Raw genomic sequence first — 27,408 nt, 5'->3', positions numbered from 1 at the left:
ATTAGCTCAACTGGTTAGAGCACAGCCTTGTAACACCAAGGTCAAGGGTTTGCTTCCCCTTACCAGCCAGCTGCCCCCCAAAAAACAAGATAAAAACAAACAAAAAAATTGCCACTTTGCATTAAGAAAAAAAAAAAAGAGAGAGATCATGTATTAGGTTTTGGTTTCTTTTGAAGCGTGGAAGGGGCAGGAAGGAAGATTCAGGATTTTTCCTCCAAATAATAGAATAACATAATATACTATGTCCTTGCTCTGTATTTAATTTTTGTAACAGCATCAAAAATACAGTCATTTTTTGAAAAAATTTACAACTTCACTTTGCAATCAACATATCTTTGTAGGCAATGGGGGATTAAGTATAAAGATAGGTGGCAAGAGTTCCTACTGTTAATTTTGGCAGGGATGTTTGGTAGAACTAATTTTATAAGCAGTTAGAGTTCATTAGTAAATATTTTCCTTTAATGATAATTACTCAAAAGAGCATCTGAATATACAAATACCCATGGCTGTGTATGCAGAGTAATTTTCCCAATATCCAAGAAACTTAAGAGTGTATCCCTAGAAGAAGCTCTAGAGAAGGGACTGCAGGAGAGGTAAAATGAGGTAAGCATGGAAGTAGACTTAATTTTCACCTTATAGGTCTCTGAATATTTCTTCCTTAGGAGCACATATTTTGGAATTGAAAAAAATTAACACTGATATATTTCATGTTATATGACTGTCAGAAATCAGTGTTAATATCCAGGATTAATAATTCTTTAGCCAAAAACAATCCTGTCCTTTGATATTTGAAAGTGATTTAGTACTCATTATAAAACATATGCATAAAAGCAGCTAATACTTGAAAAAGAGATTTTTTTTTTCCTTTTTGGGGGGAAGAGTACATTAGGAGAAAAAATATGTATCTTAGGAAAAAAACATACCTGAACTTCTCTGATTCATTGTTTCGAGATTTTTGTTTTCCTTTATGTTTTGGAGGCTGACCTGTGAATACAAAAGTATTTGTTCCTGAAATCTGTACATAAAAATCTACACACTTGAGAGAAAAACAATTTAAAAATGCAAATTGGAATAAGGAAGGAAAAAAAGAAATGCTGTGTGTGAGTATAACTACAAATTAGGTAAGCCAAAAAAGCTACTGATGATGGTTTTCTATGTATGGCATAAAATTATTATAAAGATAAATGATAATAATGATAATTACTATTTTTTAGGTCTACAGTAGATACGGAGAGATACAGGTGGTACCTTCTGTTCTTAGGTAGTTTACAATCAAATGCGAAGAAAAAACACATCACTTCAGTAATTAAACAACAATCACCATTATGAAGAAAAGATACTATGTCATTATTGACATATTAATTCCATAGTTAATGATTTCTCTCATAAATCACAGAAGGGAGAAACCACTTAAGCTGGAGTGGTTGGGAAAACAGTGAGGATGAAGGGAAGCATTTGTGTTTGGTATTGAGGAGCAAGTAGGATTTGGATAGAATGGCCAGAACCAAAGAGTGGAGTTCATTTTAGAAACACTCAGCAAATTTGTGTGATGTGAAGAACTCAACAAAGGTAGAAGGCTGGAAAAGGACTGCAAAGACAGGATGGGGCGAGTGTTTACAAACCCTTTGCTTTAGATCCTCCAGCTCTGTAAGCTCAACCTTTATTCACTGGCAGGAGTAGGAAGCCACTGCATACTTTTGGGCAGGGCAATGACATTTTCAAAACTGTGTAGATGGCAATAGGGACCTCCTGTGTGTATCTGATGAAAGATCTTGGGGGAGAGCACAGAGACAAGTCAGAGCCTCTAATAAGGAAGCAGAGAGGCGGTTTTGGTGGCCTCAGAAAATAAAAAAGGTTTCTGGAAAGGTAGAAAAGTTCTACTTTGGTTTCTGCTGTGTGACCTTGGGCAAACTATTTAATTATAACCCTGGGACCTCAATTTCTTCATCTAAATGTTGATGCTGAAAGGTGGACAGTATTTATTTATTTGAAAGTGATGTCTAATAATAATGGCAAATGAAATATTGATAAATAAAAAGCTGTCTTCCAAAAAAAGTTTCATCCTCATAGATGTTTCACATGCTGGTAGAATTACATTAGACATTTGCCTGACTTTCCTCCTCTCTATAATTATAATAAGCTAATCAAATGGAAATGCCTAGTATTAAGTAGTTGAATATGAAGAATTGAAGCCTGAGAGAAGATGCAACTACAGGGAGCAATAGACAAAAATGGCTGCTAGAAGCAAAACCACTGAAAAGAAAACAAACCAAGAAACAAGAGAAAGGAATAGAGCAATTGATTACTAGCTAGGTCAACGACCTCACCTCAATAACCCCAGAAGGAACGTTATATGAAAGCTTCAGATAAATAACTGTTGTATATAACAACCACCTTGAGCTATCAAGAAAATCTGTATTTCCTTAGATTCTCTTTTAAAAGGCAGCATGTAATCCACTTTAGAAAAATTTTCATCAAATTCTGGTAGTATAAAAAGAGATTCAGAAATAAATGAAGCATGAATATTCACTTCTCCAGAACCCTTCATCTCCCAGTGATGACAAGTAATGAGGTCCTGCCATGTGTCTGCATGTTTAAACAACATATGCACTGAGCACACACAACTTAAAATAAACAAGAATTAGCCTAAAGCACTGTTATGGTCTGAATGTCTGTGTCCCCCCAAGATTCATATGTTCAAAATCTAATCCCCAAGGAGATGGTATTAGCGGTGGGACCTTTGGGAGGTCTTGAGGCAGAGCCCTCATAAATGGGATTAATGGCCTTATAAGAAAAGATTCAGAGAGTGTTCTCACCTGTTCTTTTTGCTTGTGAGGACACAGCAAAAAGACAGACTTCTATGAACCAAGGAAGAGGGCCCTCACCAGACACCAAATCTGCTGGCAGCATGATGTTGGATTTCCCAGCCTCCAGAAATGTGAGAAATAAATGTTTGCTGTTTATAAGTTACCCAGTTTTATTTTTGTTATAGCAGCCCAAATGGACTAAGACAAGCATCCATTCTCAATGAGGCAGGGGGGAGAAAGGGGTAGATGTCACCCCAAATATGGTAAAAATTTGTTATTGGGAGATGAAAGAAACTAACTCTTTTCATATAGGTTGAGTATCCTAAATCCAAAAATCCAAAATCCAACATACTCCAAATCTGAAACTTTCTGAGCACCAACATGAATCTCAAAGAAAATGCTGGATTTCAGATTTGGAATCCTCAACCAGTAAGTATATAATGCAAATATTCCAAAATCTGAAAAACTCAGAAATCTGAAACACTTCTGGTCCCAAGCATCTCAGATAAGGGATGCTCAACCTGTATACAAGGCACAGATGCACATTCAGTACATAAAAAGATAAACAGTACCTGTGGTATTAAAATTCCATGGGGGAGGCCAATTAGGAGAAAAAAAGTCTATAAAGGCTCCTTTGGAGGTCTGGGAAGGAGAGGCAATAGTGAAAACTTTCAATAATGAGAAATAATGGTCTAAAGGAAATTAAGGAGCAGACCAAGAAGAGCTATGTACTTCATCTTTCCTTTCCACCACTCCTTTTATTTGGATTTCCAAAATTAAATTTATTAAATAATATAAAAAGACTGATCACTGATTTCAAATAAATATTTAATGTTTTCTTAACATAAAAGCATTATAAAGTAAAATAACAAAAGCAAATATAGAGGCTTGTGCAAATTTTAGGGCATAAAAGTTTAGGCAAGATTAACTTGTTTAGGGCATAAAAGTTTAGGCAAGATTAATTGTTGCCTAGATTAACTTGGCAACAATTTATATAAGGAAAAAAATACTCACTTGATGGTGGTACAAATTCAGGATGACAGTCACAATCATCTACCTTCAAAGCCTCATCTACCACCTGCCCATGAAAATAAAATCAGTGAGACTTTAAAAAAAAATACAGCCATGAAAATTCAATAGTTCTATAATAAAATAGAATTTATAACAGGATAGAATTCACCTAAGTGCCTAAAATACACAGCTGGTTATTAAATCTAAATATATAAACAAAAAATATATATTTATTATAATATATTTGTATATACTATAATAAATATATAAGCAAAAAAATTATAACTAACGATAAGAGATCATGATATGATATGGTAAATTCTTGAACAACAATTCTATTTCTGATGCCTGACATAGCAGTTGTTCAATAACATCTGTACTGAATTAATACGATCACATCTTTCCCTATGCTCCTCTCCCTAACTGAATGAAGCCTCTTGGAGATTTTCAATATTATCGAAAGGACGATACAGTAGGTTGGAAAAGTTCCTTTCAATGCCCATCACCCACCCAGTGCCAAAACACTGTTTTTTTTTTCTCTACTCAAACACTGAAGAGAAATATAAGTGTGGATTGGATGACAGCTGCTGAGCTTTGCATATACTACAGTTCAGAGAAAAACTCAGATACAGGCCATCTGGGATACCTGATCACAGAGCCAGGCTAGAGGCCTACTGGTGCTCTGAAGAAAACATCAGACCAATACTTCTGCTGAGCACAGAAATGAATCAAGAGCTCGGACCACTGCTGTTACGGGCAAGAGAGGCTGCAGAAGATGGGGAAGGAGGGCCTCCCAGGCTTGACACAGCACAAGCTGGGTGGGTAGGCCGATGCAGGGCCAGGAAGCTAAGTAGATTGCAAAAGAGAAAAGGGAGGAAAAGAAAAATCCAAAACGTGTGAGGGGTGGAAGTGACTTCGCCACCAGACCCCACTGTCACTCATTCCCAAGCAACTGTTTGGTTGGGAGACATATAAGGAATGGCATACAAAGAGGGCTAAGTGGTGACAGAGTTTTTAGAAAAAATATTTTGAAAACACATAAGTATGATTTCAAAAGAAATTCTGTGACTTTGAAATGTTATTTTTATGTAGTTGTATGACGTAGCCAGGTTATTTATTAAAAAGAGAATCATTCTCTTGATATCAATAGGCAAAAAAGGTGTTCATAATTGCTAAAGTCTTTGGTTTCCATTGTCACCAAAATATTCCTGTAAAAATGAGACCTCATATAGTTGAATTAATTTTAGTTATTAACTGAGCTTACCTTTATATTCTGATTACCACCGTTTGCCATTTCGTGGTTAGTTTTTCTAAAATCTCTTTCTGTCTCCACAAAGTTAAGTGAAGTGCTAAACGTAGGTGCTGATAAACTCCTAGGTATGTAGGCCCTGAGAGGGGATAAAAAGAATGATCATTTTATTCCTATAAATACACATTTTTAAAAAGTTATCCTTCAAACAAACAGATCAAGAAAAGTATTCTGGATTCTAATATTAAAATAAATAAGTCTCCCTGTTCTAAATTTAACAGCTTCGATATCCTAAGCATCTAAACGAGAATGTGGAAAAATATTTAATCTATTTTATTTGCCGAATAAGCAAAGGTTCTTAGAACCTGGCTGCTATTTGTTTTCTTGCAGGCATACTCAAGTCTGTCTGTTGCCTATTTCTGACAGGAAATGTCTTAGCCTTTAAGGATGCTTTAAGGATTGGAAGGATGGAGGCAGATATTTCCAGGACAGAGGTGAAGGACACAGGCACAGGCTGGCTCTCTGCTGCCAGAACCCTCATGGCCAAACTGGTCCCATTCAAACACAAAAATGTTCAATTAACATTTTACTCCTCTTTTCCCACAGACTTAGGCTATTGATCTCCAATATATACATATCCAAATGGTTCAGTGACACAGTCAGCAAAATAAATCTGACAACTAACAGATCACCTAATCTTGAACACGAACACTTAAAAAAAAAACACCTATCTTCCTTCCATCCCAAACTTTACTGTGGTTGCTGTTAGCTCCTAAAGCATCAAACACAAGTGATTCTTAAATTCATGGGACAAAGCCATTCCAAGTAGCAGCTACTGACCTGCTATTAACTCACCTGCTTTCGTAAAAGGCTTTAATTGGATTCTTATTTGGTGTTCGCCCTTTAAAAGTTAATCACACAGTAATCAATGGATTGGCAACATAGACTTCAAATATTTTCATATTTCTTTTAAGCTGATAGTACGAACATAAAATTTAGAAAACTGAAAAATAAGCCTAAGCAATTTTACATTTCTACATCTTTATAGTTTTAGGATGGTGTCAATAAAATGTTACACAAACTTTGTCTGACATTCCATTACACGTGATTATTAACAAGATGACAGCAATGTATAAATTTGAATCAGAGGTGGTACCTGTCTTCAAGGAGCTCACAATCTTAAGTTATGTTGGATGACAACATCTGCTAGTGAAACAGAACTCCTCAGCTCAGCTCCATAAGACGCTAAATACCCAAAGAATTAAAAAAAGTAAAGACCCATATGCTCAAAGTGTAGAGTAAGGAAATTTCAGGTACTGGAGAAAGCAAAATTACTTAGGGGAGAAAACAAGGGCAGAATGAAAATCCACACAACTCCTAGCCTGCACAGCCAATTTCTGATGTGTGTGTGTATATATACACACACGTGTGTACACATGCATATAAATATATAAAATACATACATACATTCAGCCCGCTATAGAATTAGCCACAAACTTGGTGGAAGAACATCAAGCAACTCTACTGAAGGGCCTTTTATTTTAGAAAATAACTCTAACAATGGAGAAATTTTAAAAAGAATTTTAAAACCATTTTGTTTCAAAAGCTTTTATTTAATATTTCTAGAAGGGGTATTTTCTGTAGAATGAATAATAACGATTTGGTTGCTCTCAGTTTCAAATAAAAAAATACAAGTCTTTTATAATTACCTCATGGAATATAACACTAATATAATTCTACACAAATAGAAATGGAAAACTTAAGAGAATGACCAAGATTATGTAACAAAATAACTACAAATCATCTGAGAATTGATTTATGGTCCTCCAATAATCCAAGAAACTCACCTTCAAAAGTTTTAAAGGGAATTCAACTGTAACCAAAAGAATCTTAGGTGAAATACCTTGTAGGTCTTCTATTTGTTTTTGTAACTTTACATGCTGCTGAATTAGATCCTTGATTCCCTCAGGGTCATTTTTACAGAGTTTTTGAGCTTTTATGTTTGCTTGCAGGGCCCAGTCATATTCCCCCAGCATAGAAAGAGCATCACAATAACGATAATGACCCTGTTCCAAAAAGATAAATTTAATTTTTTCTCAAAAATATGCTTAAGTTAAAGAAAATAGATAAGCAAAAATATTTTGCTTGAAAACTAATTTGTTAAAATGTTAGATTAGGCCCCTAATCCATGAAATAAACATGTTAATAAAATAAATAAAAATGTTAATACCTCAGGAAATAAAACTACCTAATGAGCTAAGTGAAAAGTTATAAACAAGTAAATAATGTTTAACAACTACAGATCAATTTTTGCTTAAAAGATTTCTGAACCCCTAGCAAAGAATTCATCCTTCATTATATCTTGCTAATATAAAATAAAATAAATATTGTGCCAAATAAAATATAAAAGTCATTCATTATAAGTAAATAATTTAGTTTTTTCAAAATACTTTAAGGCAATAATAGTCTCTAAGTCACGACATTCCCTACACTTCAGAAATCAAAAGGTTTTTAGAGTTGGAAGGAAATCACCTTGTGCAGGGGTTTCCAAACACCTCCAAAGAGCACGGGCAGAGATAAGGGGTGCATTCAGCTAGATTGTCCATCCATCTCTCTCTCCTTCAATCAACTTTTAATTATTTTCTAAGTGGTCAGAAAACCACTGATTTATTCTTAATTCTCATGATAAGGGTTTTTGGTTTGGTTTGGTTTTGCCACAGAATCAAATTCTTGCTGGCTACACTTCTACATTTGGGAAATCTTCTATATCAAGCATTAACTTTTTAATCTGGAAAGCTAACAGTACCAAACTTAGGGCTAACTTAACCAACCCCTATCTAGCTACTCACAAACAGAACTCCAGTTTTAGGCACAGTATCTCCAGTGGGGATGCTTTACAAGTGAAAGAGGCCAGAAACTGACCTGATGTCACACTAACTTAGAGGCAAACCAAAGAACCCTGATCTTATGAAACTGGTTTAGAGCTCTTTCCTCTTTATGTTTTAAAAATAACATTCTGATTCAATGAGAATCTAAGAGAATATATAAAATCAAAAACAAATGACCCTTTTTAGGAAAGATCAGCTTTTCACTAAATCACGCGCGCTTATGTTTTATACAGGGTCGGTACACAAATAATACTCTCTGGTACGCTATGTTAAACTGTGAGTCCTAGAGCCTTTTGATCCAGACTACGTAGGCATAGATCAAAGATCCCAATTCAGACTGCATTTCATTAAACTCTGCTTTTCCTTAAAGGGTAGAGGCCCTGTTTCCTGACAACTGAGGTATAAGAAGATAAAGAGATCTCTCAGATATGCTTCAAGGCCAAAATCCTATCCACTGGGCATTTGTCAACTGCATAAAAAAATAAACACTGCTGGCATAGGAAATAATGATAGATCATAAACCACACCTGCTAAATTTGTAGAGAACCCTTTATTTCTTTCTTTTCCCTCCCACTGTTCTCACCTTTTCTGGATCCTTTTTCTCTAAATCTGTAAAACCCAGTATAACTTCTGTTGGTTGAGAAACAAGCTTATTCAGACCTCTTTGCTGAAGTTGTTTGTATGGAGCTTAAATTAAAGATATCTAAGAGAGTTTCTTGAACCCAATTACAATAGAAAGTTCTCCTCATCTTTGACATTATCTTTCTCTATCACATATGTGGAAATTCCCTATTATTCCTCTGCCTCCCATCCCATTATTTGGGGAATAACCATTTCCCTACTTCTCACAGTAATGGCAGGACTGCCAATTATAGTGGGCCACCCCAACAATGAAGGGTAGGGCAGAAGCGTGGTTGTGACCCAGGAGACTGGCCAATTGAAATGCACCATGTCCCAGGTCACAGCAATCCATCTACAGGTTTACATGTGACTCAATCAGAATCAAGTATGAGACATCCCTCAGGTTTACTATATGGACACTAAAAGAGGTGCTCTTTTCACCGGGATTAACAGCTATTAAGGATATCGGTTTGGGGCTCCTACTACATGTCTTTTTAAAAATGAAGCAAAGATAGCCTATATTCTAACTTCCACTTCTGGTGAAGATGGAGTAATAGGGACTGGATTTACCCTCCTACCTAAAACAAGCAAACAAACAAAAAAAGACAAGAAATATGAAACCATGGCTTGCAAGACACTCATATTAGGCAATAAAAGAGAGTGATCCCTGAGATGGAAAGCAAAGTAAGCCATATTGCTCCCGCTCACTGAGGAGAGAGTTTCTAAGCCAGACAGGAAGAAACTCAGGCAAAGACTGGCAGTCTCTCTCAGCTAAGGAGATAAAGCTGGGAGCCAGGGGACCAAAGCAACTTGAGTTTACAGGGCAGAGGACCAGTGAGGAAAGAGGTACACAGAAAAAGAACTCCAGAGAACTGCAGAAGGTCCCCCTTAAGTCTTCAGCTGATACTGATCAGTACATGCATGTGGGGTAACTACCCAAGGCCAGGGAAAGAACCCCTTGAAAGACTAACAGGGAACAAAAGCTGGAATTCACACAGCACCAGGAGTAATCCTGTTCCCACCAACCAGAATTAAAACGTCATAATTCATAGGGTATCAAGTAGAGTACTCAGAAAAGTTTCGGCTCAGTAATGAGGAAAAAATTAGCACTAGACTAAATGATGTATGGTACCATCTAACAAAGCGTAAATCAAGACCCTAAAGAAGTAAACTGTTTCCAAGTAACTTTACCGCATCCCAAAACAAAGCTCAAGAATATTTACATAAAAACAAAAATATCCAGCACCAAACAAGGTAAAATTTACAATGTTTGGCATCTGACCCCAAATTACCAGCTATGCAGCCTTATGACACCAAGGTCACAGGTTTGGATCTCCTCTCTCAAAACAAAGAGAAAAACAAAACAAAACAAAAAAACCCGAGGTATGCAAAGAAGAAAAATACAACCTATAATGAAGAGAAAAATCAAACAATAGAAAACAACCCACAAATGACACAGATGACAGAATTAGTAAACAAGGACATTAAAAGTTACAATAACTATATTCCGTATGTTCAAGAAACTAAAGAAAAGATTAAAAATATTGAGACATAAAATATGTAAGAATGACCCAATTTAACTTCTAGAGATGAAAACTATAGGATATAAGATGAAAAATACATTGGATGGAAATAAAAGCAGATTAGACACTGCAGAAGAAAAGATCAGTGAACTTGACATAGCAAAAGAACCTATGTAAAATGAAACACAGAGGAAAAAGTAAGAAAAAAGACTAAACACGCTGACAAACAGGGAAGCAAAGCTGAGAAACAGAAAAATGTTTCAGATCTCAAAGCAAACCCCCAGACTTTTTAGTTAAAAGAGGTGTTAAATTCCCTTTTTTAGTTAAGCCAAATTTGAGTTAGGCTTCAGTCATTTGCAAACAAGAGTCCTAATATACCCTCCAAAATTAAAAGGTTCTTGAGGACATCAGTAAGGCTATTAATTTGTATCCTGTTTAACATACATCAAAAGGCAATGCACACAGAAATGTCAACAAATATCTGCTGACTATACCACAAAAACTCTCACTCTTTAGGACACAATGACTCACCCTCTCTAAAGCCTGAAAGTAAGTCTAGAGACAAGTAATGTTGTACCAATCTTCTCTGTCTGGGAAGACATAAAGAAAAATGGTCCACCCTCACACAGCAATCTACAGAGTACGTTCCTATAGAGGCTTATATCTTAAAGACACGATTCTACAGACTCATGCTCATAGTTAATTCTAAAATAAAACAATTCTTATAAAAGTAAAGAATGCACCTTGCACGGTCTACTTTAGCTTCTGAAATTTAAACTATCCTTCAACGAGCATTCCTTTCTGGTAAAATAAAAGGAAAAATAACCTAGTTATGTAGGCACCAAACTTTTCGAGTGCTTTCTTATTTACACAAATATTTTTGCAATCATATAAACACATCACAAAACATCCTAATTAAAAAGTGAGTGAATATTTTGTTTGAGAAACTAAGCCAGGGACACACATTCTCCATAAAGTCCTCAAAATAATTCAGGAAGTTTTAGTACTCTTTTTCTAAATTGATAACACATTAAAATAGCAAGAGATGTCTCCGGAAAACCAGTATCACAGTCTGGGTTTCAGTATTCAAAATTCTATCATTCATTCACTGTACAAATATTTATAGATACCTACCAAATACCAGTATCAGTGATGAGCAAAGATTCTGTTTCAAGCAAAAGAATGACTCATAAAAAAAAATAGTAAAAGCACCATCCAGTGCTGAATTCTCAGTCCAGTTTTGTCTTTTACTTGTAATGACACCTTGCAGAAGTCACTTTACCTCTATGGGACATAATTTCTTCATGTGTAAAATAAGACATTTAAAAAATGATTCCAAAATTTAGATGTAGAAGTTCACCTGGGGAATTTTATGATCTCTAGACTCTTCGATACACTCTTAGACCACCTGAGTCACAATTTTTGGGGAAAAGACAAAGAAACCTGTCTATTTAAAAAGGTCCCCAGGCTGACATTTTCCTTTTACTTTTTACCTTTCTGTATTGTTTTCTTTTTTATCATGTGTTACTTATAACATAAAGGAAAAGTTCATTTAAAAAGAACAAACAGGGCCGGCCCCGTGGCACACTCAGGAGAGTGCAATGCTGGGAGTGCAGCGGCGCTCCAGCTGCGGGTTCGGATCCTATATAGGGATGGCCGGTGCGCTCACTAGCTGAGCGCGGTGCGGGCAACACCAAGCCAAGGGTTGCGATCCCCTTACCATTCACACACACAAAAAAAAGACAAAAAAAAAAAAAGAATAAATAATAGAATTAACTCCTCCAATTAATCTAATGAAGCCTATCTACAGAGCAATAACAGAAGTAGTGAATGAGATTAAATTCACTACGGCCCTAAAATTCTATGACTCTACTCACTCTGGTTTTACAAATTATGTAAAATCAGGAATAAACTAAAACACACGTCTGTGTCTTTTTTAAAGCCTCACTTTTTAAAAAATTTTGGATATTTTCATGATTTAGGAAAATACAGAGACTAGTGTAACAAATACCCAAAATTAACTGTTAACATTTGGTTATATTTGCTTCAGACTCTTTTTTAATGAAAAAAATAAAACGATATGGATATGGTTGAAATCTTTGCACCCTTTCTTTCTCACTGTCCAGAAGCAAACACTCTCATGAGTTTAATAGTTATCCTTCCAGCTCATATTATGCTTTTAACTGATTTTTTCATTTAACACTTTTTAAATTTTTTTTGGCCGCTGGCCAGTGCAGGATCCAAACCCATGTGACCTTGGTGTAATAACACTGCACTCTAACCAACTGAGCTAAACAGCCAGCCCTCACTTAACACTTTTTAAAATCTATAAATGTTGATAAGCCAGTTAACTCATTTCAACTGCAATGTAATATTTAATTCAGTCATTCACTAAGTCAACAAATATCTACTAAAGAGTACTTGCTATGTGCCAGGCAATTTGTCAGTCCAGATTCAAGGGTAAACTAAACAAACCAAAAAACCTTCCCTCATGGAGCTCACATTGTACTGAAGACACACAATAAACAACATAACTTAAAAGTATATATAGTATGTTCAATAATAAGTGCTAAAAGGAAAAAAAAGGAAAGTAGGTAAAGAGAATAGGAAATGTCTAGGAAGGGGCAGGTTTGGCATTTTAGGAATGTGGCCAGAGAAAGTTTCACTGAGAAGGGGACTTTCAGTAAAGAATAAAAGAAAATAAGGAAGCTGCCTAATACTCTGGGGAAAAACATTCTAGGCAGAGGGGAGAGAGAGCAAGTGCAAAGCAGAAATGGGCCTGGCATGTTTGAGAAACAGTGAGGAGGCCAAGAGGCCAACACAAAGTGAACCAGGGAGAGAATAGCAGGAGTGAAATTGGAGGAATAATGGATGTTTAGGATGGGGAACAGATCAGACAGATCAATGTCCCCTATGGGACACACACACACACACACCCTCCCTCTCATTACACACACACACACACACACACACACACACACACACACACACACACACACACACACACACACACACACACACACACACAAACTCTCATTGCTGCAGCTGAGTCCCCATTACAATTACACACACACACACACACACAAACACCCTCTCATTGCTGCAGCTGAGTCCCCATTACAATTACAGAACTGAAAATTACCCTTTCATATTCTTGAGCTCTGAATAATTTCATCCAACATTTTCACATACAAATACACACCCTAAATAGATTTTTCTCAAAGTTGTATGGCATTATTTGCTCAATATAAAATATAGAAGAAACCTACCTTTGGCCAAGTGTTCTTCAAAATAGTGGCTCTCTTTCCATCACCAAGTGCATTTCTAAAAAAATAAAATAAAATAAAATAAAATAAAATATTTAAACTTTTCATTTTTTTATCATGAAAGTATTATATACTGCATATCTATTTGTACTTTTTGAATTTTTCATGTATATTATCTAGTCAAAAAATATTTTTAAAAATCCATATAATGTACGTCCATTATAGGAAATTTGGAAAATACAGAAAAGTAAAACAAAGGGGAAAAGTCACCCATAGTCACAATCACAACTACCCAGGAATAACTACTTTTAATATTTAAGTACTTCCTGCACATATCTATTGACATCTTATCTATGCATAACTTATTATCTGTATGTTTTTCCGCACTATTTTTGCACATCAGCAAGAATTCTGTTAACCAAAAATATAACTCCCAGGTCTTTCACACAACACATCAGTGAAGCTATTTTGAACAGAGCATGGAAGCTAGGACATAAGACCTAGATTAACTCCAACTTAATCACTAATTCTCTTGGGGCCTTTAGGAAGTTATTAACCTTTCCAGGCCTGCCTTCTACCTAAAATGACGATAAGTCTGTTCTACCTGTTTTGTTTAGTACCTGTTTAGGTACTAACTTAGATACTGTGTTAAAAAACATACTTTGTAAACTGTCAAGTACTAACAGATCCAATACCCTAGTCTCTTAGGTTTCTAGCTTCCTTATCTCTAATGATCTCCTTCTCTGCCCCATCTTAGGCACCCACAACTGTACCTCTGGGCAACTTAGCACCGCTCAAAACGTTCAAACTCCAAAATCACTAACTAGAGCATCCAACTCTTCCCCTATAACCTCGCTTATTCCATCTTGCTTGTTCGACTATTCCTATCTCCTCTGGTGCCCAACTCACTGATCTACCCACTTTCTCTTTTTGTTACTTCCCTACTTATTTAGCTTAAGATTCACTGGTTCATAATTTCATAACCACATGCATACTAATTATTTAAAAAGATTACAAGGAAGAACAAAACTAGGTAAGTTATAGTACCAGGTATCAATACCTACATCAAAAGGCTATGTAAAAAAAAAAAAAAAAAGGTATATAAGAATAGACAATCTGACCAACAGAAGAGGACAGAGAAACCAGAAACAGATTGTTACACGTAATTGGAGCCTTACATATAATCACCTGATTTACAATGAAGGTGACCCTGCAGTGCATGGAGAAAATATACCCTTTTAATAAATGGTGCTGGGTCAAGTGGACATTCACATGAAAATCTGGAACCCTACCACATACTAAATAAAAAAAAAAACAAAAAACAATTCTGGATGGACTGCAGATCTAAATATTAAAAGTAAACAATCAAACTTTTAGAAAAAACAGAGAACATCGTGGTGACCTTAGGTAGGCAAAGATTATGAACAGAACACAAAAAGTGCTCACCATACAGTAAAAAATTGATAAACTGTACAACATTAAAATTAGTAACTTTTTTGTGGAAAGAAAACATCGAGAGTAAAAAGGCAACATCAAGAGTGAAAAGGCAAGCCACTGAGTGTGAGAAGATATATGTCTGACCAATGACTCATGTCCACAATACAAAACAAACAAAAAAACTCCAACAAATGAATAAGACATTCAACTCAAGAGGAAAAAAAAACAGCAAGAAACTTAAACAGGCACTTCGCAAAAGACATCAAAATGGTCAATAAGAATATGAAAAGATGCTCAACTTAAATGTCCTTAACCAACTTACAGAAATGCAAATTAAAATCAGTGCCATACCTCTACACACCCACCAGAATGTTTAGAATGAAAAATGTTAAATAAGTGTTGGTGAGGGCAGGGAACTGAAATTCTCATACACTAGTGGTAAGAACGCAAGATGATAACAACCACACAGCATAACTATGCATTAAGCTGAACATAAGCATACCTTCTATCTCAACAATTCCACTCCTTAAATTATACACTTAATAATAATGAATACACACATTCACAACAACACTACCTATAAAAGCCAAATACTAGAAACTAACCAAATGCCCATCAACAACAGAATGGATAAAATGTGGTATATTCATGCAATAGATGAGCACTTTATAATTACATGCAACAATATGGATCTCAAAAACAATGCTGAAAGCCAAACATAAAAGAGCACATAGTATATGATTCCATTTGTATCACATGGAGATAGGCAAAACCAACCTATGGAAGTAGAGATAGTATTTATCCTGGGGGAGGAGGTGGGTCGTGACTGGAAGAACAAAGGGGACTTCTGGAGTACTGGGCTTGTGATCTGGGTGCTGGTTATAGTTGTTTTATTTCTGAAAATTCAACCTATATACTTATGTTTGTATACTTGTCAGTCTGTATATTAAGATTTTTTTTTTTAAGATTACAAGAAAAAGTTGTCCTCCTCCTGCTGGAGATTGTAATATCAGGTTTGATGTCAGAATTATAGTTGCCATCCCACCATCCTGAGGACCAAGTCAAACACTGAGGCTGGAAAAACCTAGGCCTCTGATGACAATTTTGAGCCACTGAATACACAACCCTAGAGTCACCTTTTACTGGAACTCTTAAATGACATGTTTTCTTCATAATTTAAACCAGTTGAATCAGTTTCTGTTACCTGCAGCCAAAAACATCCTAATCCAATGTCATAACTCTTAGGCTCCAAGCTGTCTCTCCCCAAACACCTTTAAAAGTTGCCTATGCTGGCTGTCTCTGTGTCCCCAAATTTCTCAACCCACTCCAACCAGTTTCTGTCTCAAGCTTTCTACTGACAATTCTCCCGCTAGTAACTAAATAATGTCCATATTGCTAAATCCAAATTCCATTATCACTGACTTCTCAGCAGCTGCACACACTGCTGCCACTCTTTTACTTCCATGATTCCACATTTACAGCTTTCCTCCTACCTCTCTGGCCATCTCTTCATATGTAGTCTCCTGTGCAGGTTCATTCCTTTTCTAATTGGCCACAAACTCTTTGGTTCCTCACGGCTCTATCCTGATTTCTCTTCTAGTCTATCTATACTTGCTCTAGGCCAGTGGGTCTCAATATTGACTGAACAGTAGATCTGGGGAGCTTCTAAAACCCCAATGCCCAAGCTTGAACCTAGATAGATTAAATCAGAATCTCTTGGGTGGGTGATATTTCATCAAAGCTTAAATGATTCCAACATGCAGTCCAAGTTGAAAACCACTTCCCTAAGCAATCTCAAGCAACATCTACAACTTCAATTTCAAATCATCAAGGCTAAATATTCCGAACGGGTCTCTTGCCAAGCCTCTCCTTTTGAGTTCCAGACCCACAAAACTCACTGCCTACACAACATTCCAACTTGGATGCTTCAAAGGCACTTCAATTCAGTATGTCCACAAGTGATGTCAAATCCTACCTCCTACAAACTTATTCCTCTTCCAGTGATCCCAGTATCAGCAGGTGGGCCCATAATCCACAAAAGATGCTTAAGGCAGAAACCTCAGAACAATTCCAGTTACCACCTTCTCCCTCACATTCCAACACCAGACCATAAGCAACTTCTATCTACCTAACTTCTAAAATATTTTGAATCCTTCCACTTTTCCATTTCCACTGCAATTACTCCACTACAAGCCATCATCTTCTCTGGCCTAGAGTACTGCAATAGCCTCCTAACTCATATCCATGCTGCATCCCCTTCTAATCCATTCTCACTGAAACCAGAGTGATCTTCTTGAAGACCTAATCATGCTATCTCCCCTCAGTTCAAAATCCTTTACTATCTTCTCACTGTTCTTAAAGGCCAACAGCCTCAATGCAGCCTATGGGGCCTTCATCTAGCCCCTGACCACCTCTCCCTCTCCTGTGTATTCAGGCCATCTGGCACACCCAGCCTGTGGTGGGAAGGATGGTGTCACATTATGGAACTAGTGACACTGCTGGCCCACTGTCTAGAACATAGGGACTATGTTTTTGCTAATTTCTGACATCGTTCATAAGTAGAATCCCAATAATATTTGTTGAATCAATGCTAAATGTTATTTATTATAACATATAACACTGTAATAGTATTAATGTGTTACGATTATAATAAAGAGCATATATTATAAATATCATGCTTATTAATATATGAATATTCTATATTAATACTAGCACATTTTCACATCTGCTAGCATTCACTACATCCTACGGTAGCACTTTCATAAAAAGCCAAGTGGACACAGTAAATTGCATAGTGGTATTGTTCATCCCAACCACTGCAGACTAGGGTCTAAATCCTGTGGTAAGTGGGTCTCACTTTTGGCAGCAGCAAAATCCTAAACAACAGATCTATGAAAACAGGAAAAGACTCGAGATGCAAACAGTACTTACTCTTAAAAACTATGTGACACAGTGAGAGTACTGAACAGAGGGTAAGAAATACAGAGTTCTAGCACAGGTGCTCCAACTTATTACTGTTACATGGGAAAGTGTTTTTATTTCTCCAGGTTCCTACCCCACCTCTTACCTCATATACAGTATGCAACACTTTGCCATAAACCTGATGTTAGGAAAGAACACTTATTCTCCCCACCTCCAGTTTCCATATGGATTTGCTAGACTAATTAATTATTCTTGAACTCCCTCCTTTCCCCTCCCCTCACTAACTTTGCCCCAGAGGATGAATAACAAGTTTAATGGTGGGGGAAGGACACTAATCATATGTGGCATAGCCTTTTCTTTTTTCCACTCTTCGGGATCTTAGACATCAATGGAACACCAGATTCCCTCTTCTTCCAGGCTTAAAGTTCACAGGACCCCTGTTTCCCAGTTCTATAACTGCAGGTGAATTAGTAACGAGCCACTTAGTTATCAGACTTAAGGCCCCGTTCTTCAAAAACTATCAGTAATGAAGTAGATAGTTGATCACCATTTTCCCATCTTCTATATCCATCTCTTAACTGATTCTGGACTTGGAAGGGGAAGGAGATATTATTTATTGACTCCATTAAACCACAACATGTGTAAGAGCTTTTGAAGTCATAAAAGGGTTATTGCTTTTTTCCCCTATTCTAAATGATTAATTTCAGGGTCTGACAAGATCTACAGGGAAACAACACTCCCCAAGTTTCTATATCTTATAACTAAGCAACAAAAGCAGAATTCAGGTGCAATGGCCAGTCACTGTCAAATACACAGTGACTAATAACCATCAGCTAAATAAACATATACATTTTTAATCAAAAGTTAGTGTCTAGAATGAAAATATATTTTCTTTCATCCAACTGAGTAAAAGAAAATTTTTTTTTTCTGAGTAAAAGAAATTTATGAGGGATTTATCCTACAGATATACCTGCACCTGAGTGTAGAATGTAAGTAAAAGGATAATCATTACAGAAATGTATATGATTACTTAAAACTGGAAATTATATACTAATAAAATAAATAAATCCATAATAATAATTACAAATAAAATAATCTATATACTAATACAAACTAGGTATATATAGAAACCATATATTAATCTAAACTAATGTACTACATGAATAATCCACTCAGTAAAATACTATGTGGCCATGAATATATATAATGGTACACAACAAGGTCCAAGATTTAAATATAAAAAAAGCAAGAAGCACACAGTGTGTGTAGTATGTTCCTACCCATGTTTTTTTTTTTTTAAAAAGACATTTATTACATTGAACCAAATGAAAATGCCTATATTCTGACTTATTAAAATGGCAATTTTATTTAGCTCCACATAATAAATGCTTATATAGGCATAAAATATTATGGAAACACACAAGGATCTGAAGAAAGGGATTAGAGAATGGATGTGAGCTAGGCAAGAGTTTTCAGTAGATCCTCTTCTACTCAATATTTTATCATGTCCCTTTGTTACTCTTTTAAAAAGGGGGTGCGCCCCAAAAAGACTGAAAAAAATTGTTTTCTTGAAAAGCAAATTCAGTGGCTTCTAAGTAAAAATAAAGAGAACAAACAACTAAGAGGGCAGGGTAAAGAATAATTCATCAAACCAACACATTCACACTAAAACTCCACACACATACAAACACACAAAGGGTTTTTGAAATTCTCACAGAAACACAGCTGAGTTGCTTTAAACCAACCTCTGGTCTCAGAGAAATTCAGAAAAACAAAAAAACAAAAACAAACAGAGGAGTCATTTAAAGTCTATCTGTTTCCTACTAAGCTGGGACCTGACGGAAGGGAATATCACATGAGGGATAAATAAATACCAAAAGGACAAGTTACACCAAGTTTTAAAATTCAATGATTTTCCTAAATAAATTTTTAAATATTCAAAAATAAGCTTTCCCTTTTTCCAGTTAAATTTCCACTTACAGTTCATCATATCCCACGAAGGAATCTGAATTTTCCACGAGTCTTACAAGAATGAATTAAACGGTAAGTGGGTAAAGCCTAATCATATACTCATACATTGCACAAGCTGTTGTTCCTTTTTCTAATTCTCTTCTAAACTGAAAATTTCTGATTACTTCAACTATCACTCTAAAATGCCCTATAGTTACCAAATTGTACTTGAAATATACACTTCTAGAAGACCAGAATAAAAGGGACATCTCATCCAAGGTGCCTTGGGATACACTGCTCACATTCCTCAGTCTGAAGGAATCAAAGGAGAGAAAAGTGGGCCTGAGAGGGCAGGAGGCAGTGTAGTCCCCCACCCCCATCTCTCCCCTCACTCCAACCCCATCTCCCATGTTTCCCAAGTACAACATCCGCAGACCTTTGGAGGAGTTTTGATCGGCTCTTGGACTCATCTATATACAACAAAAGGTGGTCTGATTACAAACTGTACAATTATTTTGGCATTAAAATCATCACCACCACCACCTTGAACATTTCTGAATGAAGAATTTCTTTCCCCACAAATACCTTTCCTCAAGATTCCCCCCTTTGTCACTGGCCTTAAAATATTTATATTTCTCTCCTTTCAAGATCATTTTTCACTTATTTACACCTTGTTTTACTTTTTATCAAATAGTTCAAGTATACATAAAAGTACAGAGAACAGCATTAACAAAATGAACACCGATGTACCAACTACATACCAACTTTGCAAGAAATTAACATTTTGGCATATTTACTTCAGTCTTTTTGCAGAAGTTTATTACAGTTCACATCCACTGTGTACCACCCCTCCCACCTCCAATCTCTTTTCCCTCCTTCTCTCCCCACAGACATCCACTCCCCTGGTTTTTAACATGCCCGTGCATTTAAAAAACATTTTAAACACATATTCTGTATTAAATATGAATATGCATATTGTTTTGCATGTTTTTAAACATTATATAAATAGCATCATATTGTACAAATCATTTTGCAACTTGCTTTTTAACCAACATTGCATTCATTTTCACTGCCATAGAGAATTCCATTGTATGAATATACCACAATTTATTTATCCATTCCCCTACTGATGGACATTTAGGTTGTTTCCATTTTACTCTTACAAACAATACTATAATGAAGGCTTGTACATATCTTCTTGGCTACACATTTGAGAGTTTGGAGGGGATGAGCCTAGAAGTGGGCTGCAGAGTATGAACATCTTCACCTTGTCAAATTGCTTTCCAAAGTGATTGTACCAGTTTACACTTTCTCCAGCCAAGTGTGAAAGTTTCCTTTGTTTCACAGCCTCTCAAATACCTTACAAGGTTTTTAAATTTTTGCCAATCTGGTGGGTATGAAAGAGACACCTTGTAGTTTTTAATTTGTATGTCCTGTAAGGAAAATCATTTCCTCATTAATGTTTATTGACTATTTGAACCTTTTTTTTTTCCTTCCAACTTTCACATTTCCCTTTTATTCTATCACCTTTCCATAGTGATTAATAGAGACTCTAAATTCAGGCTGCCTGGATTCAAATTCTGGCTCCATCATATACACACAGTGTCCTTGGACACCTTCCTTGGCCTCCCTCTGCCTCAGTTCAATCATCTGTAAAGAGGCAGCAGCACCTACCTCACACAGTTGTGAGGGTTTTTACAAGTTAATACACATGAAGTGCTCAGAACAGTGCCAGCCATGTTGTAAGATGCAGTATTATTATTTTTATCCTTTTAGGCATTAATCTTGTCATGGTTAGCTTTTTAATTCAATCTGTTTCTTTTAATGTTTCAATTTATATTTTCTAATCTTTTAGGATTAAATTATTTCAGATGTTTTTAACATTCATAACTTTAATTCTTTCATTCCTTTGTCTTTTCTAGTATTAATCTGTTCTTCTTAAACATCTCAATCCTTGCTTTTACAACAGCAGACAGGAAGCCTGGCCTTGTGTAACAGCTGAGGAGTACATCCTTGCCCGAAATGGAGGCGGTTGGATGCTTTACCCCTAGCTGTCCCCACAGCTGCTCACCCAGATTCCCATAGCAGATCTAGTAGCATCACTCTGATGTGAGAGCTTCAAAACATCTCAACCTTGGTAACTCAGCTAAAAGCCCACGTCAGGACATGGGTCCTCCTGTGTCAAAGGTTGATGTGAATGACTGGCAATATGTTCTTTTCTTATATCACATCATCTAGTCACTTGATCAGGAGTTATATATACTATGGATCTGAAAACATTATCCCTACATTAGTGAGCAAATCATATAAACAATGTGTGAGAAGGTAGGAAACACCAGCAAAACCAGTGTGTCATAATGCTTTGTACATTAAATAGGCATCAATACATATTGATGATTGCCTAATAAGGAACAAAGAGCCCCCAATGCTGCTGACCTGCCTATAGTGAAAACACAGACAGTGTTGAACCACGAGCTAGACAGGCAGGAAAGAGGTAGCAGGATGGATCTACACTCTGCTCTTGGCCTTTAACTCACCAAGCTACCTGGCTTCTATATTTCTACTTTGATTCACTTCCTGTTGCGGCAGGGTTTTAGGAGAATCCTCCTTGTGTACCTAGCATTCAACACTCATGAAAGAAAAGAGAAACTCCCTATTTGCCTCTCAGCTCTCAGAGCTGGAGAGTGGATGACCTTTTGCTGGGCAAGGTTTCAGATAGGTGCCTCAATTTTCACAAGAGGCTTGCCAAGCTGCCAATCTATTCATCTGATTTTGAAAGCATACAAATTCACCTTTCAAACAGCATAGAATATCTGCAATTCTGGAACTAGCCAGAGGCAATAACCTAAAGACATTTGCAGCTCATTTCTTGTCAGAACCAGTTGAGGATAGTGGTATTGATGGAAGACTGTGTCAAGCCCATCCATTCCTCTAGTCTAGATAGCCTCGGTTTATCCACGGCTTAAGCCATCTAAAAGCTGCATAACGTTAATACAGCGGTATTCTCCAAGGTGGTTGGATTACTGGTGATTTTTATTTTCTTCTTTTTAAACTCTTGTATTTTCCAAATTTTCTACCATGAGAATGTGTTCTGTTTATAATAAAAGAAAAACACAATAAATGTTATTTTTAAAAGCTACATACTCGGAATATACTACCTTCCCCACTCCCGCCTTCCCACATCCCAACATGAGTGCTTTCCTTGAAAAACAACTGATACCAGATTCTCAGCTTTCGTGAGAAAACTTCATAAAAAAAAAACTTGTATGTGAAACCCAAAACTGCACTTTCTGGGAGTTTTTTGCTATGATCAACAATGTTGCTGAGATTATTCTTTACTCTATCACTCAACTAGTATTACTTGTAAGCCATATAAGAAATTTCTTTTGGAACTAAACACTACAAAAAGTTTCACCCGAGCAATTAGTGTCCTATTTCTCTATGGACATTGAGAATTATGTAACTTATCAAGTTTTCCCTTTTCATTTTGGGTCACAGAAGGTCAGACGCAAATATAAATTATAACTAATACCTATACAGGATCTTATACCTACACAGCTTTGTTCTGAAGATCCCAGGCTCTAACTTGGTGTTCTAGTTTGTTTGGTTTTGAATTTTCTTCTACTATATGGATCTATTCCTGAATCCAGCCTAAACCATTTTCACATTAAGGCAGGACAAAATTAGATACAATAGTCTACACTGCTTGGTATTGATGCTGACAATTTGTCCTAAATTTTTAAAACTGATAAACAATGAAGTCATGCTGCAGTGTCTTTCCCAATCTTTCTCAACTAATAATTAAAAGATCAATTCAAATTCAACATAAGGAACTAAGAATTAATTATAATTCCACTCATAGTTATATCATTAAATTTCTTTGCTTCTTTCACGTATAAAGAACATTTACTTAATTTTTTTTGAATTAAGAAAACAGAGGAAAAAATACACCAAATATGCTTCTGTTAGACAATACAGATTAGTTAATAGAGCAAACGGAGACAATATATTATAGGTATTATAAACACAGACTTTAACATCATCAGATAAGATCTGTGTTCAAATTATGGCATCATTACTAATTAGTGGTATGAGTTGGTCCACTGTAAAATGTGGAGAATAACATTACCTACCTAATAAGGATGCTGTGAGAATTAATAAAAAATATAAAGCACTTAAAATAACGCATGTTCGCACTCAATCAGAATAGTTGCTGCTGTCACTGTTGTTACTAGATATATAAAGCCTACAGTGTTATTATATATAAAGACTTTTAACCATTTAAGTATTTCTACCAAAGAGTTAGTCAAGGATTTTCTTGCATACCTACAAAACAGAGATGTTTCCCAAAAATGGGTATTTAGCTTAGGAATTTAATGATTTGGGTACTTTAACCAACTTACCTGAATTGTCCAGTACGAAGAAAACAAAGAGCTCGATTACCATAAAGAAGGTGGTTTTCAGGTCTTCAAAAGAAATAATGATTAGTCAGTAAAGCACATTACATTTCAAAATCATACAGAAAAATCATGCAGAAAACCATAAGGCATGAAAAAAATTTTAAAAACTTTACATCTCTGTGGCACAGCAGAAAGAATATAGGATTTGGAGTCTTAACTGGCTAAGTCCCAGTTCCTTCACTTCCTAAGTAACTTTGTTCAAACCAACCTAAACTTTCCTGTATTCAAAATGCAGATAATCACACTTGCTCTGTCTAGCGCATAGGGCTGTTGTTAGGATCAAATGAGACATAATAAAAAATAAGCAAACTACAAAGTATGCTGTAACTGTACAGGACAGTATTACTTATATAAGTCAGGATGATGCCACCTCGACAAAGATCTCAGACAAAGAAAGCCTGAAAATTACAACAGTAACTAAAATTGCTTCACCTCAAATTTTGTTCTTTTTAGCTTTATGTGACTATGTGTTGGAACTTATTCTCCCTTCCCTCCATCTCTTCCTCAGAAGAATAGAGCAGCAGCCTTCTAGATGTGGCATGCTACCTGGATTCACTCATTCCCTGTGGAGACAGGCATGGTAGGAAGGAGAGTAGTGTCTACAGAACACCCTCCAAAAGCTACTACCATATTAGGTGGCCCAGCTGAGACTGTGAGTAGGAGCAGAGTGTGAAGCATACTTGGAGGAAAGCTACAAAAAATCTGGCAGATGAGCAAACAGAAGACAAGGCAGAGAGAACACATGCATTCTCTCAACAATTCCAACAATTATCCCTTAAAATTTTACTCTTAGAAAGCAAAAACCCCTGAATGGGTGGCATCTTAAGAATTAAAAACGGACCCTTTTTGATCAGTTAATAATTTAGAAGAAATTGGTTGACAGCAAAATGAGAACAAGACAGAACATATGACTGTACTAGAGAGCCTGAAAGAAAATGGAACAGTGTAGAACCAAATTCATAATCTTGTCTGACTTGCTTGAGTTATACTACTTGATTAGTTAGGTTCACATACTGTGGCCACCTCTAATGTTTCTAATGCTTAAAGATGAGAAAATCTATTCTGCACAGAAAATTGGAAGATGTTCTTCGATTATTTCTTTTTATTTCTCAAGTTAGCATTCTAACTTGATCTGCCACATAAAAAGGATCTCATTGTTCTATTTTGCTCTTACCTATATTCAATGGCTCTGGTGTAATAGATAATAGCTATATCAAATCTTTCTTTGGAAAATTCTTCATTTCCTTTCATTTTCATTAGTTCTCCTTGCTGAGAAACCAAGGTGAAAGAAGACCCATCAATTACCTCGAAAGACAATCAGTAACCTAATACTCAGGAAAAAGGAATCTAGATTTCTATTTTTGATACCAGAAATAACCTAGGGGATTATTTATATAGAAAACGAGAACGCAATACCTGATATTTTGGTGTATGTATTTAAAGAAATCTGTCTCTAATGACTCGACACTAACTTTGTTAAAGGAATATTAAAAAGTAAACAACACCATTATGAATAATTACTAAAAATTTTTTCCCTTTTGTGCAATATGCTGGTACTTCAAAAAGTTCACAGAAAGATTCATATTATCTTTCCATCCTATTTTTCCACAAAGTTTTCGAAGTATCTTCGTATTTGGCAGGCCCACTTTTAAATATGCCTTATGAATAAAGTATGACAGGCTAAAAATAGATGCGAAGAAAAATTTTAACTTTAGTTTAGCAAACTTAATATTATTCAATAAACTTTAGTGCTTAATTAAACACTATATAAGTCAATAACAGATAGGCAATACTGATAAGACTAATTGCAAAAAAGTAAGGCAACAGGTTAGCAAGAATATATATGAAAGATGCTACAGATATAACTGACACTTTTCACTTCATTCAAATTTTTTACAATAAACAAATTAACTAAAATAAACTGGATCATATCAATGGCTTTAGAGAATTTTATAGAACATTAAATATTTTCCTAAATTCTTTTTTAAAAATTGAGTTAAAATCATATTTTCTATGAGTGAACTGTATGCCATGTGTTACAACTCAATAAAGCTGTTAACTAAAGAAAATCATTTTTCCTCAACTAATTAAAAGTCCTTAGTTGAAAAAATAAATCAAATTAGAATTTTTAGTTAGCTGTTTTAAAATAATTAGAAAATTCTGATCAAAATACTATTTCTTCTTCAAAAAAGATTAAAATCAAAAGTGATTAAAATTTTCCTTCAACCACGGTTTTCAAGTTTATAATAGTTATATGTTGTATGACAGCAATTCTATTAATTTCGTCTGAGTGTTAAAAATTCTAACGTGCAGATCTTAAAACATATTTAGAAATAAATATTTATCCTCACCTCTACACACTCCGCACAATTTGGGGTTTTTAATTCTTCAAGCAAATTGCAGTTTTCTGTAACAACTTTAGTTATGTGATATTTGTCTAAATTTTTTTTAGGAGAGAGTGAGAGAGAACATTTGTTAAAAAAAAAAAAGATTGGTTTGGTAATGTCCTAATTCTTACGTTAGGCAGATGAGTCCAAAAAGTTCATTATATTATTTTACTTTCTAAATTGCATGTTTCTTGTCATCTGTTAGGTGTATTAAGTAATATATTTTTTAAAGTAACTGATAAAATGCTACAGAAAACATTAGATTTATAGCTTGCTGTGAATCTAATCTGTTTTTATTTCTAGAAATAAAAAACACTTGTTTATTTATTACATTAGTTGTAATTGTAGTTACAAATGCTCTGGCATAACATATTCCAAATAGGCCTCATAATTACTCAAGTTCATTCAACAAACATTATCAAGCACCTGTGGTGTACCAGGCTCAATGTTCAATAAAAATGTATGAAAACAAAAACCTGCAAAACTACTTTCTAAAATGTATCTAATATAACAAATAAGAATTTAAAAGGTTGCTAGTTAATATTTTGACTCTCATGAATGAAATGTTACAATGAGAAGTTATTTCAAAAATTGTTCTTATAAAAATTTAACAAACTAATTAAAATGCAGTAGACAATCAAACTTTATGTCAAAAGTTTCTCAGGCCTTATTCTGCATTTTCAGCTGTTACATAAAAAGGATTTTTTAAAATCTGGTTAAAAAAAAAAAATTATTGCAACAAAACTATAGTTACGTCTCTAGCCAAACACATCTATTTCCAAGGTGAAAGGAGCACCTAAAATTTAAAATTCAAGAAAGAATCTGGGAATGTCACCAAATAAAGTAATCTACTAAGGGACAGAGAAGATTGTAAGGGGAAAAATGTT

The 27,408-nt window shown here is 35.4% G+C and overlaps 1 protein-coding gene across 2 annotated transcripts in view; it reads right to left on the bottom strand.

Annotated features, from left to right (window-relative positions):
• The window catches only part of TTC3 (tetratricopeptide repeat domain 3), a 115,960-nt gene that overhangs the window by 65,926 nt on the left and 22,626 nt on the right, over positions 1-27,408 (bottom strand). For both annotated transcript variants that reach the window (XM_063089077.1, XM_063089085.1), the window contains exons 8-16: positions 26,486-26,571; positions 25,309-25,403; positions 24,078-24,140; positions 13,369-13,423; positions 6,971-7,133; positions 5,923-5,968; positions 5,083-5,206; positions 3,822-3,885; positions 924-984 (exon numbers count right to left, since the gene is read on the bottom strand). In XM_063089077.1, the coding sequence (XP_062945147.1) occupies positions 924-984; positions 3,822-3,885; positions 5,083-5,206; positions 5,923-5,968; positions 6,971-7,133; positions 13,369-13,423; positions 24,078-24,140; positions 25,309-25,403; positions 26,486-26,571 (757 nt within the window). The remainder of the gene's footprint in view (positions 1-923; positions 985-3,821; positions 3,886-5,082; positions 5,207-5,922; positions 5,969-6,970; positions 7,134-13,368; positions 13,424-24,077; positions 24,141-25,308; positions 25,404-26,485; positions 26,572-27,408) is intronic.

Source organism: Cynocephalus volans, chromosome 1, assembly GCF_027409185.1.
Source record: "Cynocephalus volans isolate mCynVol1 chromosome 1, mCynVol1.pri, whole genome shotgun sequence".
NCBI lineage: Eukaryota > Metazoa > Chordata > Mammalia > Dermoptera > Cynocephalidae > Cynocephalus > Cynocephalus volans.
The sequence above is the reverse complement of the archived record's forward strand: the minus strand, read 5'-3'. Positions and strand labels throughout refer to the sequence as shown.